General features: G+C 53.6%; 1 protein-coding gene across 1 annotated transcript; it reads left to right on the top strand.

Annotated features, from left to right (window-relative positions):
- The first annotated feature begins 5083 nt into the window (after positions 1-5083).
- Positions 5084-9251, top strand: LOC132398854 (aquaporin-3-like). Its single transcript, XM_059978689.1, has 3 exons — positions 5084-5210; positions 6767-6904; positions 9120-9251. Exons 1-3 carry the CDS (start codon positions 5174-5176, stop codon positions 9206-9208), a joined length of 264 nt encoding a protein of 87 aa, XP_059834672.1. The 5' UTR covers positions 5084-5173; the 3' UTR covers positions 9209-9251.
- The last annotated feature ends 3389 nt before the right edge of the window (positions 9252-12640 follow it).

Raw genomic sequence — 12640 nt, 5'->3', positions numbered from 1 at the left:
CTACGTCTGCCCCAACGATGGCCAAACCTTGACTCGTTCCCAGCTCTTGGATCCCGGCTCCATCACCTTGATTCGGCCCTTTGCACGTCACACTGCAGCTCCGAGACCTCGGTTCACACCGCAAGTATGTCAGGTCCTACAGGCGGTTCAAAAGCTCAGCTACCAAAGGGAAGTTACAGGCTGTAGGTTGTTGTGATCGTCCTTAATACAATAGTTAATAGTTTAGCTTGTTTTGTTTGCAAGTGGTTGCTCTGCCTCACCAGCGTCACCTTAAGCCATACCAAACCGCTGTGCATCTGGATAGATGCTTTCTGTGGTGTCTTGAGAAAAATAGCAGCTTTACCCAGGCAATGCTTTGGTGAATCCTTTCAGCATTAACCTAACCATCAACGTAAGAAAACCTTTCTCTGGTTACCTGGTCAACCACTTTGACAGATCGATTCCTCGCCAGCCAACCACTCAGAGCCAGTGACAGGCAGACAGACTTTATTGATCCTGAGGGAAATTGGGTTTTGTTACAGCCGCACCAACCAAGAATAGGGTAGAAATATAACAATATAAAACCATAAATAATTAAATAATAATAAGTTAATCTTGCCCAGTGGGAATAAGTCCAGGACCAGCCTATTGGCTCAGAGTGTCTGACACTCCGAGGGAGGAGTTGTAAAGTTTGAAGGCCACAGGCAGGAATGACTTCCTGTGACGCTCAGTGTTACATCTCAGTGGAATGAGTCTCTGGCTGAATGTACTCCTGTGCCTAACCAGTACATTATGGAGTGGATGGGAGACATTGTCCAAGATGGCATGCAACTTGGACAGCATCCTCTTTTCAGACACCACCGTCAGAGAGTCCAGTTCCACCCCCACAACATCATTGGCCTTACGAACGAGTTTGTTGTTTCTGTTGGTGTCTGCTACCCTCAGCCTGCTGCCCCAGCACACAACAGCAAACATGATAGCACTGGCCACCACAGCCTCATAGAACATCCTCAGCATCGTCCAGCAGATGTTAAAGGACATCAGTCTCCTCAGGAAGTAGAGGCGGCTCTGACCCTTCTTGTAGACAGCCTCAGTGTTCTTTGACCAGTCCAGTTTATTGTCAATTCGTATCCCCAGGTATTTGTAATCTTCCACCATGTCCACACTGACCCCTTGGATGGAAACGGGTCACCGGTGCCTTAGCCCTCCTCAGGTCCCCCACCAGCTCCTTAGAGAAACACTGTTGTACGGCAGGCTGCCTGCCTGTGCACAGGAAGAAGCCATGGTGTGGGAACATGGGTTTTGGGTGCACATTATGGGGGGCGAGAAATGAGGAGGTGTCAAGATGGAAAGGGGCTCAGTCGGGACCTGCCACAGGGAATCAGAGAGGGAGAGGGTAGAGATGCAACTGGAGAGGGCTAGCATGGAGCTTGATGGGTGAACAGCCTCCCACTGCTCTGCAAGGCGGCTCACCTACCAAGGGAGAGAGTGAAGCCAGCACCTCCATGCCTTCTCCCTCACATTGCACGTTCAGGAGATCCTTCCCATCGGTTCCAAATCTCACTGTCATATGGGGGGGTGCAGAGTGGGGAGGCATTATTCAATCTCCTGTCCCAGATATGTGGGATCTTCGTTCCGGTGGGGAAGGGGTTTCGTTGCTGCGGTGTGGGAAAGCAGTAGCTGACCGGTGCAGAGCAGGATCCCATTATGGCTGTAGCCGTGAACAAGGATCAGGGACACCCCACACTCCTTTTGTCCTGTGGCATCAGTGCACCTGGAGGGACCTCCTCATTGCCCCTCCTTCCACAGCACTCCCTGCTCACCACCTCTCCCACATTGCCCCCTCCTCGTCAGTGCACCTTCCTCTGAATTTCCCATGCAGATGCCAGAAACCTGAAACAAAACCAGGAAACCCCCTGATCTACTCACATTACACTGACGACTATGTGGCTAAGTACGTTTTTCAAGTTCGCTGGCAACACCACTGTCATTGGTCGAATCAAAGGTGGTGACAAATCTGCATTTCGGAGGGAGTTGAAAACCTGGCCGAATGGTGCCACAGCAACAACCTCTCCCTCAATGTCAGCAAGACCGAGGAGCCGATTATTGACCAGGAGGAGGAAACCGAAGGTCCATGGGCCTGTCCTCATCGGGGGATCAGAGATGGAGAGGGTCGGCAAATTTAAATCCTTAATTTCAGAGGGCCTATTCTGGACCCAGCACAATTCAATTATGAAGAAAGCATAGCAGAGCCTCTAGTTCCTCAGGAGTTTGTGAAGATTTGGCATGACATCTAAAACTTTGACAAACTTCTATAGAAGTGTGGTGGAGAGTATATTGACTGGCTGCATCATAGCCCAGTATGGAATACCAATACCCTTGATTGGAAAATCCTACAAAACATAGTGGATACGGCCCAGTCCATCATGGGTAATCCCTCCCCACCATGAGCACATCTACATGGAACGCTGTGACAGGAAAGCATCATCCATCATCAGGGACCGTCACCACCCAGACCATGCTCTCTTCTTGCTGCTGCCATCAGGGAAAAAAGGCACAGGAGCCTCAGGTCCCACACCACCAGGTTCAGCAACAGTTATCACCTCTCAACCATCAGGCTCTCGAACCAAAGGGAATAACTTCTCTCAACTTCACTTGCCCCATCATTGAAATGTTCCCACAACCTATGAATTCACTTTCAATGACTCTTCAGCTCATGATATTTATTATTTCTTTCTTCTTTATTTGCACATTTTGTTGCCTTTTGCAGACTGGTCGAATGTCCAGTTGGTCTATCATTGACTATTATTCTACAATGGATTTATTGAGGATGCCTTGATGAAAATGGATCTCAGGGTTGTATATGTACCTTGCTAATACATTTACAAAGTTCAGGCAGCATCTGTGAAGGGAGAGGCAGAGATAATATTTCAGGCTGTGAGTTAGAACCTGTGATAGTGACTGTGATCTGACAGAGATGAAGACGACACAGTCTCACTGGAGGGATGTACAGTGGGAATTAGAGCAGTTGTGGATATGGATGGAGAAATGGCAGTTGGAGTTTAACCCTGGTAAGCGTGAGGTATTGCACTTTGGAAGGCCAAGCGTAAAGAAGCACTCTATTATTAGTAAGACAATAGGACATAGGAGCTGTATTAGGACATTCAGCCCATCATCTACTCTGCTATTCCACCTTTGCTAATTTACTTTCCCTCTGAACCCCATTCTCCCCATAGCCTTACTGATCAACCTCAGCTTTAAATACACCCAACGGCTCGCCTCCACAGCTGTCCGTGTAATGAATTCCACAGTTTCACCACCCTCTGGCTAAAGAAATTCCTCCTCATGTCTGTTCGAAAGGGACATCTTTCTAATCTGGGGTGTGACCTCTCGCAGGACCCATAACAGTGTTGATGTGTCGAGAGACCTTGGAGATCAAGGCCGTACCTCCCTGAGAGTGGCTGCAAGATCTGAAAGGGGGTAAAGGATACATGTGGCATGTTTACCTCCATTAGTCAAGGCTTTGAGTTCAATAGTCAGGAGGTTCTGTTGCAGCTTTATAAGACTGGTCAGGCCACAGCTGGAGTTCTGCATCCAGTTCCGACCGCCCGTTGCAGGAAGGATGTGGGGGTTTTGGGGAGGGTGCAGAAGGGGTTCATCAGGACACTGCCTGGATTGAAAGGTTTGAGCTTTAAGGAGAGGTTGGACAACTTGGGCCGTTTTCTCTCCAGTGGGGACAGCTGAAGGAAGACCGGGTAGAAGTTACAACAGGCTTAGAAAGAGCAGACTGTCGCTAACTTTCTCCCAGCGTCGAACTGTCTAATACCAGAGGGCATGCATTTAAGGTGAGGAGGGTAATTCCAAAGGAGACGTGCAGGGTAAGTTTTTTACACACAGAGCGGTGGGTGCCTGGGGTGGTGGTGGAGGCAGATCTGATAGAGGTGTCTAAGAGGATCTTAGACAGACACGTGGATGCCGGGAATGGGGGGGATACGGTCATTGTGTAAATACGTGTTAAATTAATCTGGCATCACACCGTGGGTCCCATTGCTGCACTGTTCCAAGTTCAATTTCTCGGGTGTGGGAGGGCTGTTCGTGGCAGTTTCTCTGTCTGAGGGAGGTGTAAGCTGAGACGGGGCGGAGGAGTGGGACAGAATCCCTGAGGAACCAGCAGGCAGTCAGTCTCTCTCTCTCTCTCCCCTCCCCCTCCCTCTCTCTCTCTCTCCCCCTCCCTCTCCCTCTCTCGCTCTCTCTGCAGATGCTGCCTGACCTTCTGAGTGTTTCCAGCATCTCCTGATTTGATCAGAAATATGTTAACCCTTCGTGTGCCGATGCCAGAGTTGTCGGGGTTGCATTGAAGCGGGTTGGAGGGTGGCGATGGTGTTGAAGTGAGTCATTGTAAGTGTCAGTGTACGTGTGTACGTCAAAGTGTTGGTATGTGTGTGTCAGTTCGGGTTTGGCAGTGAGTGTCACCACGTGAGTGTTTGTATGTTGGTGTGGGTGTGTGACAGAGTGTATCATTGTATTTGTCAGAGCAAGTGCATCTGTGTGTGTGTGTGTGTGTGTGTGTCAAAGGACTGCATGTCAGTGTGAGTGTGTCACTGTCTATGTATTACAGTAGTTGTGCAAATGTCAGTGTATGTGAATGATTGTGTCAGGAACGTCAGCGTGTGTCATCGTAGTGTCAGCGTGAGTGCGTCAGACACAAGTGACTGTGTGTTTGAGTGGGTGTGTCGCCTAGTGTGACAGGGTGAGAGTGTCAGTGTGTGTATCGGTGCGAGCTTGCCTGTGTGAGTGTGTGTGTCAGGGTGTATGGCACTGTCAACATGTATGTGTGTTATGTGTCAGTGTGTTTCAGTATAACCCTCGCCCGCTTCCCCCTGCCCCGCACCTCCCGGCTTCACGCTCCGACCCGCACCGAGCCTAGTCGGGGAGGGGGGGGGGCTGAACTCGACACTCAGCAGACCCGGCGCTGGACGAGGCGTAAAACACCCCGATCAGGCAGCAGCTCCACACATCACTCCGGAGATCCCGCACAGCCCAGAGTCCCCACCTACCACGCGGGGCCGCCCCGGCCGAGGGCAGGACCATCCCTGCAGTAAACTGTTCCGTCCGTGGCGCTGTCAGCCCCGCCGAGAGCCGGGAGCGCCCATGGACAGAGGCAGGGCTCCGAGGAGAATCGCCTCGTCAGGGAATGCTTGGCCGAGTTTCTTGGAGTTTGCATTTTGATTGTGAGTTTTTCTAAACTTCCTCCGGGCCTCGGAGATCCTCCCTCCCTGCCATCCCGAGGGTCACTGAGGGAGCGCCGCGCTGCGGGACACTGAGGAGGGAGGGTCAGTGCAGGAGGAGGGGTGGTGAGTGTACGGCGTCTCGCTGCGGGAGAGTCAGCGAGAAGGGGAAACACGCACTTACACACTGACTCACCACCTTACCGTGATGTTCGCCGTCCTACGCGGTAGTGAGGTGGATAAATCCCAGGACCCGACTGAGTTTGTGGGAGGCTGGAGGAGCTGTTGTAGAGGATCTCGCTTCGTTAGGCACTGATGAAGTTCCCCACAGACTGGAAGGCAGCGAATATCACCTGGCTGTTTAAAAACAGTAGCAAGGACAATCAAGGAAACTACACGCCGGTCAGTGGTGGGGAAATTACCGGAGGGGTAGGATCTACCGGCATTTGTCTAATTAGGAGTCAACATGGCTTTCTGTGTGGAAAGTCCTTCAGAGTTCCCTGAAGAGGAAGCCAGAAGATAGAGTCGTGGATACAAACACAAAGAACACTGCGGCGCCAAACAGGCCATTCGGCCCCTCCAGTCCGTGCCCAGCTATTTTTCCGTCTCGTCCCATCGACCTGCACCAGGACCACAACCCTCCATACACCCATCCACCAAATTCCTCTTAAATATTGAAGTCAACCCGCATCCAATGGTATCTCATTCCGCCATCAGGCCACCCCCGAGTGAAGATAATCTCCTTTATGTTTCCCCTTTCACCCTTAACCTATGACCTCTGGTTTAGGTCTGATCCAACCTGGAGTTAGATACTTATCCTATCTCTACCTCCCCACATTTTGTACACTGCTGTCAGATCTCCCCTCAGCCTCCCCGGCGCTAGGGAACGAAGTTCCAACCTGTTCAGCCTTTTCCCATAACTCAGGTCCCGAAGAGTGAGACAGATCAGAGAATGTGGGGAGGCCGGAATCTTTTCTAGTGATCTCAGGGAATGTCGAGGGGTAGAGGGGGAACGCCAGAGAGGTGTTGGCCCAGGATGGATGCTCTGAGATGATGCCGTCCGGGAACTTGAAGCTGCTCCCCCTCTCCACCAGTGACCAACCCCTCAGTGAGGCCTGGTGTGCGATCTCCCGACTCCCTCTTCCTGAAGTCCACAATCAGTTCCTAGTCCTCGCTGACGCTGAGTGCGTGGACCACTCAACCAGCCGGTCTATCTCACTCACTTCCGTACGCCTCTTTGTCGCAGTTTGAGTGAGTCCAGGCAGCCCTCCTACCCCACATTTCCGCCCCAGAAGGGGCCACGTTGGGACAATTCAAACGGTTGGATTTGGTTCCGTGAGTGCTATAGTGTTATAGTAATTTATATCTTACACTGCCGCTAAATAAAAACATATCAGTGATAGTAACCCGATTTTTGATATAAAGTTCACACAAAACACGGGAGGTCGGGATCGAACCCCTGTCGCCAGGACTGCAAGATGGCGGCTCTGCCCACTGCGCCACCATTCAAGGAAGGGTGGACGCCGTCACTTCTGAACTTTCTTGTGCTTAACTTGCAGGGGCCCGTCTAAACCCGGCCGTTTCCTTCAGCCTGTGCTTGTTAGGGAGGCTCCAGTGGAAGAAGCTGCCATGTTATATGCTGTCCCAGACCCTCGGGGGCTTCGTTGGGGCTGCGATCGTGTGCGGTGTGCACGGCGGTAAGGGGAAAGCACGGCAAGTGCGCAGGGGCTATTCGGGCTGACCAACGAAGGGTGTGGACTTGGTGAGCTGAGGGTGGGGGGAGTGAAGAAGAGATGTTTCCCCATTGAGTTCAGAGCGTGGGACAGGACTTCCGGTATAGACACCCGGATCGCAGTTGAAGTCAAGTTTATTGTCACAGGCACTGGTACAATGAAAAACTTAAAGCATCAGTTAAACAACTTCCACAAGAAAAAACATAAATCTTGTAACAAATTAAACACTATTTTTACAAGAACTCATTTTGAACCAATAAAGTCCATTAAGACCTTTTTAGTGTACAGTGTTTCTGTACCGAGGTGGTGACCGGGGTTGTACCGGTCGGTTCAGGAACCGAACGGTAGAGGGGAAGTCGGTGTTCCTGACCCTGGTGGGGTGGGACTTCAGGCTTCTGTACCTCCTGCCCGGTGGGAGCTGGGAGAAGATGGCCTGGCCCGGGTGGTGGGGACGTTGCTCTCTTGAGAGAGGGCCTCATGTAGATATGACCGATGGTGAGGAAGGATGTGCCCGTGATATATGGGGCTGTACACTACTCTCGGCAGGATCTTCGGTTCCCAAGCATAGGTCACACCCCGTCAACAGTCCCGTCTATAGAGGGTTCGCCGACAAACCGGGTTCCTTAAACTCCTAGATGCCAACGTTCACGGTCCTGTGTGTGAACACACGCGAGTTAAAGCTGCCGATCCACCAGGTAGACCGCCGCATGTGCGCCCCCCTCTCCCTTGCTGAAGTCAGCAGTCAGCCCTCTCGTCCTGCCGGCGCTGAGCGAGAGATGACGGTCGCCGCGCCGCTCAGCCGGCTGTTGTGGATGGGTGCGATCTCGTCGCTGCCTCTGATCCATCCGACCAAGGCGGTGTGATATTGAGCGCGTCGAGAGAGGGGGGCCGAAATTAGGAGTTGGCCGTGACCTCGATGGCTGACCTTCTGGTCCCCTTTGACCCGCACCCCATCGGATCCCGGGAAACTGTAGACACGTCACGGAAACAAGTCCCACCTCCCGCTGCCTCGGTAAAGCAGCCAACATAACCAAAAGCCCCACCCTCCCCGGACATTCTCCCCCCCATTCGGCCAGAAAATACAAAAGACTGAAAGCACAAAACACCAGGCTCAAGGACACACACGAAATGCTGGTGGAACACAGCAGGCCTGGCAGCATCTATAGGGTGAAGCGCTGTCGATGTTTCGGGCCGAGACCCTTCGTCAGGACTAACCGAAAGGAGAGATAGTAAGAGATTTGAAAGTGCGAGGGGGAGGGAGAGATCCGAAATGATAGGAGAAGACCGCAGGGGGAGGGTTGAAGCCAAGAGCTGGAACGGTGATTGGCAAGGCTGGAGGAAGGGGAGACGGGAGGCGTAGGGAGAAAGAAAGGGGGAGGGGAGCACCAGAGGGAGATGGAGAACAGGCAAGGAAAGAGAGCGAATATATATAAATAGATAGGTAAATAGGGATGGGGTAAGAAGGGGAGGAGGGGCATTAACAGAAGTTAGAGAAGTCAATGTTCATGCCATCAGGTTGGAGGCTACCCAGCCAGTATATAAGATGTTGTTTCTCCGACCTGAGTGTGGCTTCATCCTGACAGTAGAGGAGGCCATGGATAGACATATCAGAGTGGGAATGGGACGTGGAATTAAAATGTGTGGCCACTGGGAGATCCTGCTTTCTCTGGTGGATCGAGCGTAGGTGTTCCGCGAAACGGTCTCCCAGTCTGCGTCGGGTCTCACCAATATATAAAGGGCCACACCGGGAGTACCGGACGCAGTATACCACACCAGCCGACTCACAGGAGAAGTGTCGCCTCACCTGGAAGGACTGTCTGGGGCCCTGAATGGTGGTGAGGGAGGAAGTGTAAGGGCAGGTGTAGCACTTGTTCCGCTTACACGGATAAGCGCCAAGACCATTGAACTGTACGATAAGATGAACTTTTAAACTCACAATCTACCTCGCCGAGGCCCTTGCTGTCTGCCTGCGCTGCACTCTCTCTGCAACACTTTATTCTGCTTTCTGTTATTGCTTCACTTTTCTCTACGTCAATGCTCTGCGTGAACAGTGTGCACGACAAGGTTTTCATTGTAACTCGGTACATGTGACAACAATTAACCAATTCGCCATTTTCCCCACTTTTTCACATTGTTCGGGTCTGACTTTGACACCCCTCCCCTCTCTCCTCCCTTACAGACGGGATCCATGCGGCGGACAATGCCACTCTCTCCGTCACCGGGCACCTATCCCGCGCCCTACCTCACTCCCCCGATCGGCTTCATTGACCAGGTTCCGCCCCGCGGGGGATTCATGGCTACAGACCGAGTGTGTGGAGGCCGTCAGTTAAAGCAGAGGTTGATATGTTCTGGATTACTCAGGGCTACGGAGAGAGGGGTAATAAATCCAACGGCGGAACAGACTCGATGGCAGAGACCGAGGTCGCTGCGTTGTCAGTACAACCAACCCGGGATCAGGATGTCCCGGAGCAGCCGGTGGGCAGTGCGGTTCGAAGTACCGGGACAGGCCCTTCGGCCCGACTAATCCATGCCGTGCTAGAGTCCCACTTGCCTGAATTTGGCCCATATCCCTCTATAAACCCCCTCCTCAAAGCTCCACCCAGAATGGGGTACTCAAACCTCACCAGTCCTGGCACACAGCTGTCCTCCCTCCCACAGCACTCCCTTCTCATGCCTCTCCCGCAGCGCGGCTCTCCTCTCCTCACTACCCCTCTCACAGAGCGACGTCCCCTTTTTCACCAATCTTCCCTCTTCACCACCCCTCCCGCGGCGCTCCCTCCTCACCGCTATTCCCACATCTCCCTCTTCACCACCCCTCCCGCGACGCTCCCTTATCACCGCTATTCCCACAGCTCTTCACCACCCCTCCCGCGGCGCTCCCTCATATCCACTGTTCCCACAGCGCTCCCTCTTCACCACCCCTCCCGCGGCGCTCCCTCCTCCGCCATTCTCACCATACGGCAGCCCGCAAAGCCGGTGTAATTACAGGCCATTCCGACAGATCTGAGGGTCGAGCAGACAGACGGGGCCCCATCGTGGACGCTTGGGGGGGGGGGGGGGGCGCCGGCCTCCGAAGGCATGGGGTTAGAGCGGGTTTTCGCAAATAAAAACGGCGAAGGAGACCATTTTAAGACCATTCAGGTTTACCCCTCGTATCTGTGATTAAAGTTCTCATCAGGGAACGGGTCATCGTCAGGGGGCCTAAGGGATGTGGGTGAGCACCGGGGCAGACAAAAACAAACGAGGCGGAATCTAGGTGAACAGGAACCCAAGAGTGCTGTAGGCCATGACGGGAGGGAGGAATAGTGAAAAGGAACTGAGTTTACTGAGGAGGGTGGAACGCTGTTGAGAGGCCGACCAGGCGGTCGTGGTGTCAGGAATAAAGTCACCGGGCACTCGTACCGGCTCCCCGTTTACCCACTCAGCCGCGGACAACCGCAGGTCCTCTTTTGGATCTGTCTGAGCCCCGGCAGGACCCACGGGAGCCGATCATGCCAACACTCATCCACGGAGGGTGAATCCGCTCACATGGGCCATTGGACTGCGGGTGATTCGCCTCGGTGTGATGTAGCCCAACACTGAGGATCTGGGCCATCGCAGCCCAGAGGTCTGATGTGAACTGGGGACCTCGGTCAGATCAGTTTGGATGCCAAACTGAGCCACCCAGGTGCTGGTGAGCTCCCAGACCAAGTCTGCGGCCGTTGTCGATGCTGGAGGGATGACCTCGGGCCACCTGCTGGTCCAGTCCACCATGATGCGGTGCGCAAAACCCCGGAAACCAACAGGATCCGCAGAGGCACGGTCAACCCGTCGCTCAGGGACCCCAGTGTCGGTGGAGCCTGAACATAGAACAATACAGCACATTACAGGCCCTTCGGCCCACAATGTTGTGCCGACCCTCAAACCCTGCCTCCCATATAACCCCCCACCTTAAATTCCTCCATATACCTGTCTAGTAGTCTCTTAAACTTCACTAGTGTATTTGCCTCCACCACTGACTCAGGCAGTGCATTCCACGCACCAACCACCCTCTGAGTGAAAAACCTTCCTCTAATATTCCCCTTGAACTTCCCTCCCCTTACCTTAAAGCCATGTCCTCTTGTACTGAGGGGCCCTGGGAAAGAGGCGCTGGCTGTCCACTCTGTCTATTCCTCTTAATATCTTGTACACCTCTATCATGTCTCCTCTCATCCTCCTTCTCTCCAAAGAGTAAAGTCCTAGCTCCCTTACTCTCTGATCATAATCCATACTCTCTAAACCAGGCAGCATCCTGGTAAATCTCCTCTGTACCCTCTCTAATCCAGGCAGCATCCTGGTAAATCTCCTCTGTACCCTCTCTAATCCAGGCAGCATCCTGGTAAATCTCCTCTGCACCCTCTCTAATCCAGGCAGCATCCTGGTAAATCTCCTCTGCACCCTCTCTAAACCAGGCAGCATCCTGGTAAATCTCCTCTGTACCCTCTCTAATCCAGGCAGCATCCTGGTAAATCTCCTCTGTACCCTCTCTAATACAGGCAGCATCCTGGTAAATCTCCTCTGTACCCTCTCTAATCCAGGCAGCATCCTGGTAAATCTCCTCTGTACCCTCTCTAATCCAGGCAGCATCCTGGTAAATCTCCTCCGTACCCTCTCCAATGCTTCCACATCCTTCCTATAGTGAGGCGACCAGAACTGGACACAGTACTCCAAGTGTGGCCTAACCAGAGTTTTAGAGAGCTGCATCATTATCCGCGACTCTTAAACCCTATCCCTCGATTTATGAAAGCTAACAGCCATAAGCTTTCTTCACTACATGATTGTTAATCTTTGCCCGATCACGCACGTCCTTTCAGAGTGCAACCGGTTTCTGTGAGGCCTTCTGGCCTGGATGCGAGAGTCCAGCCTCGGGGGCGAGGGCGGTCGCTTGAGACACGGCACAGGAGGGAAGCCCCAGCTTCCTCCAACCGTTACTGGCCCTCTGGGTCGGCTGCCCCGCCGGCATAGTCAACGCCGATGTGTTGGCTGGCCGTGAGAGACAATGAGCCGCGGTATTATTGTCCCCCCTCGATACGTTGGGTATCAGCCGACAACTCTGTCCTGTCGGCCAGTTGGCCTTCCTGCCATGCAGTCCGATACTTTGGCCATTGTGTGCCGGAGTACACGGTGACCCTCTGGAAGGAAATGATAATGGGGGGGGGGGGCAGCCAGATCGAGACCGCGAAGCTCAGAGTCAAACGTGTTGTCGATCCTCTGGGGGGGGGGCAGAGCTGACAGCTGCCACACGCCTCCCACCAGCCCAGGCTAGGGGTGTGTTGTAGATCCTCTGGGGGGGGGGGACAGAGCTGACAGCTGCCACACGCCTCCCACCAGCCCAGGCTAGGGGTGTGTTGTAGATCCTCTGGGGGGGGCAGCCAGATCGAGACCGCGAAGCTCAGAGTCAAACGTGTTGTCGATCCTCTGGGGGGGGGGGGCAGAGCTGACGGCTGCCACACGCCTCCCACCAGCCCAGGCTAGGGGTGTGTTGTAGATCCTCTGGGGGGGGGGGGGCAGAGCTGACGGCTGCCACACGCCTCCCACCAGCCCAGGCTAGGGGTGTGTTGTAGATCCTCTGGGGGGGGGCAGAGCTGACAGCTGCCACACGCCTCCCACCAGCCCAGGCTAGGGGTGTGTTGTAGATCCTCTGGGGGGGGGCAGAGCTGACGGCTGCCACACGCCTCCCAC

This window comes from Hypanus sabinus, chromosome 9 (genome assembly GCF_030144855.1).
Source record: "Hypanus sabinus isolate sHypSab1 chromosome 9, sHypSab1.hap1, whole genome shotgun sequence".
Taxonomy (NCBI): domain Eukaryota; kingdom Metazoa; phylum Chordata; class Chondrichthyes; order Myliobatiformes; family Dasyatidae; genus Hypanus; species Hypanus sabinus.
The sequence above is the reverse complement of the archived record's forward strand: the minus strand, read 5'-3'. Positions and strand labels throughout refer to the sequence as shown.

Excerpts from the sequence above, each read along its gene's own strand:
- LOC132398854 (XM_059978689.1), top strand. The coding sequence starts at position 5,174 with ATGCTTGGCCGAGTTTCTTGGAGTTTGCATTTTGATT. Across the intron at positions 5,211-6,766 it reads TTGGAGTTTGCATTTTGATT|GGGCCCGTCTAAACCCGGCC; the intron begins GTGAGTTTTTCT and ends CTTAACTTGCAG. Across the intron at positions 6,905-9,119 it reads CGTGTGCGGTGTGCACGGCG|ACGGGATCCATGCGGCGGAC; the intron begins GTAAGGGGAAAG and ends CCTCCCTTACAG.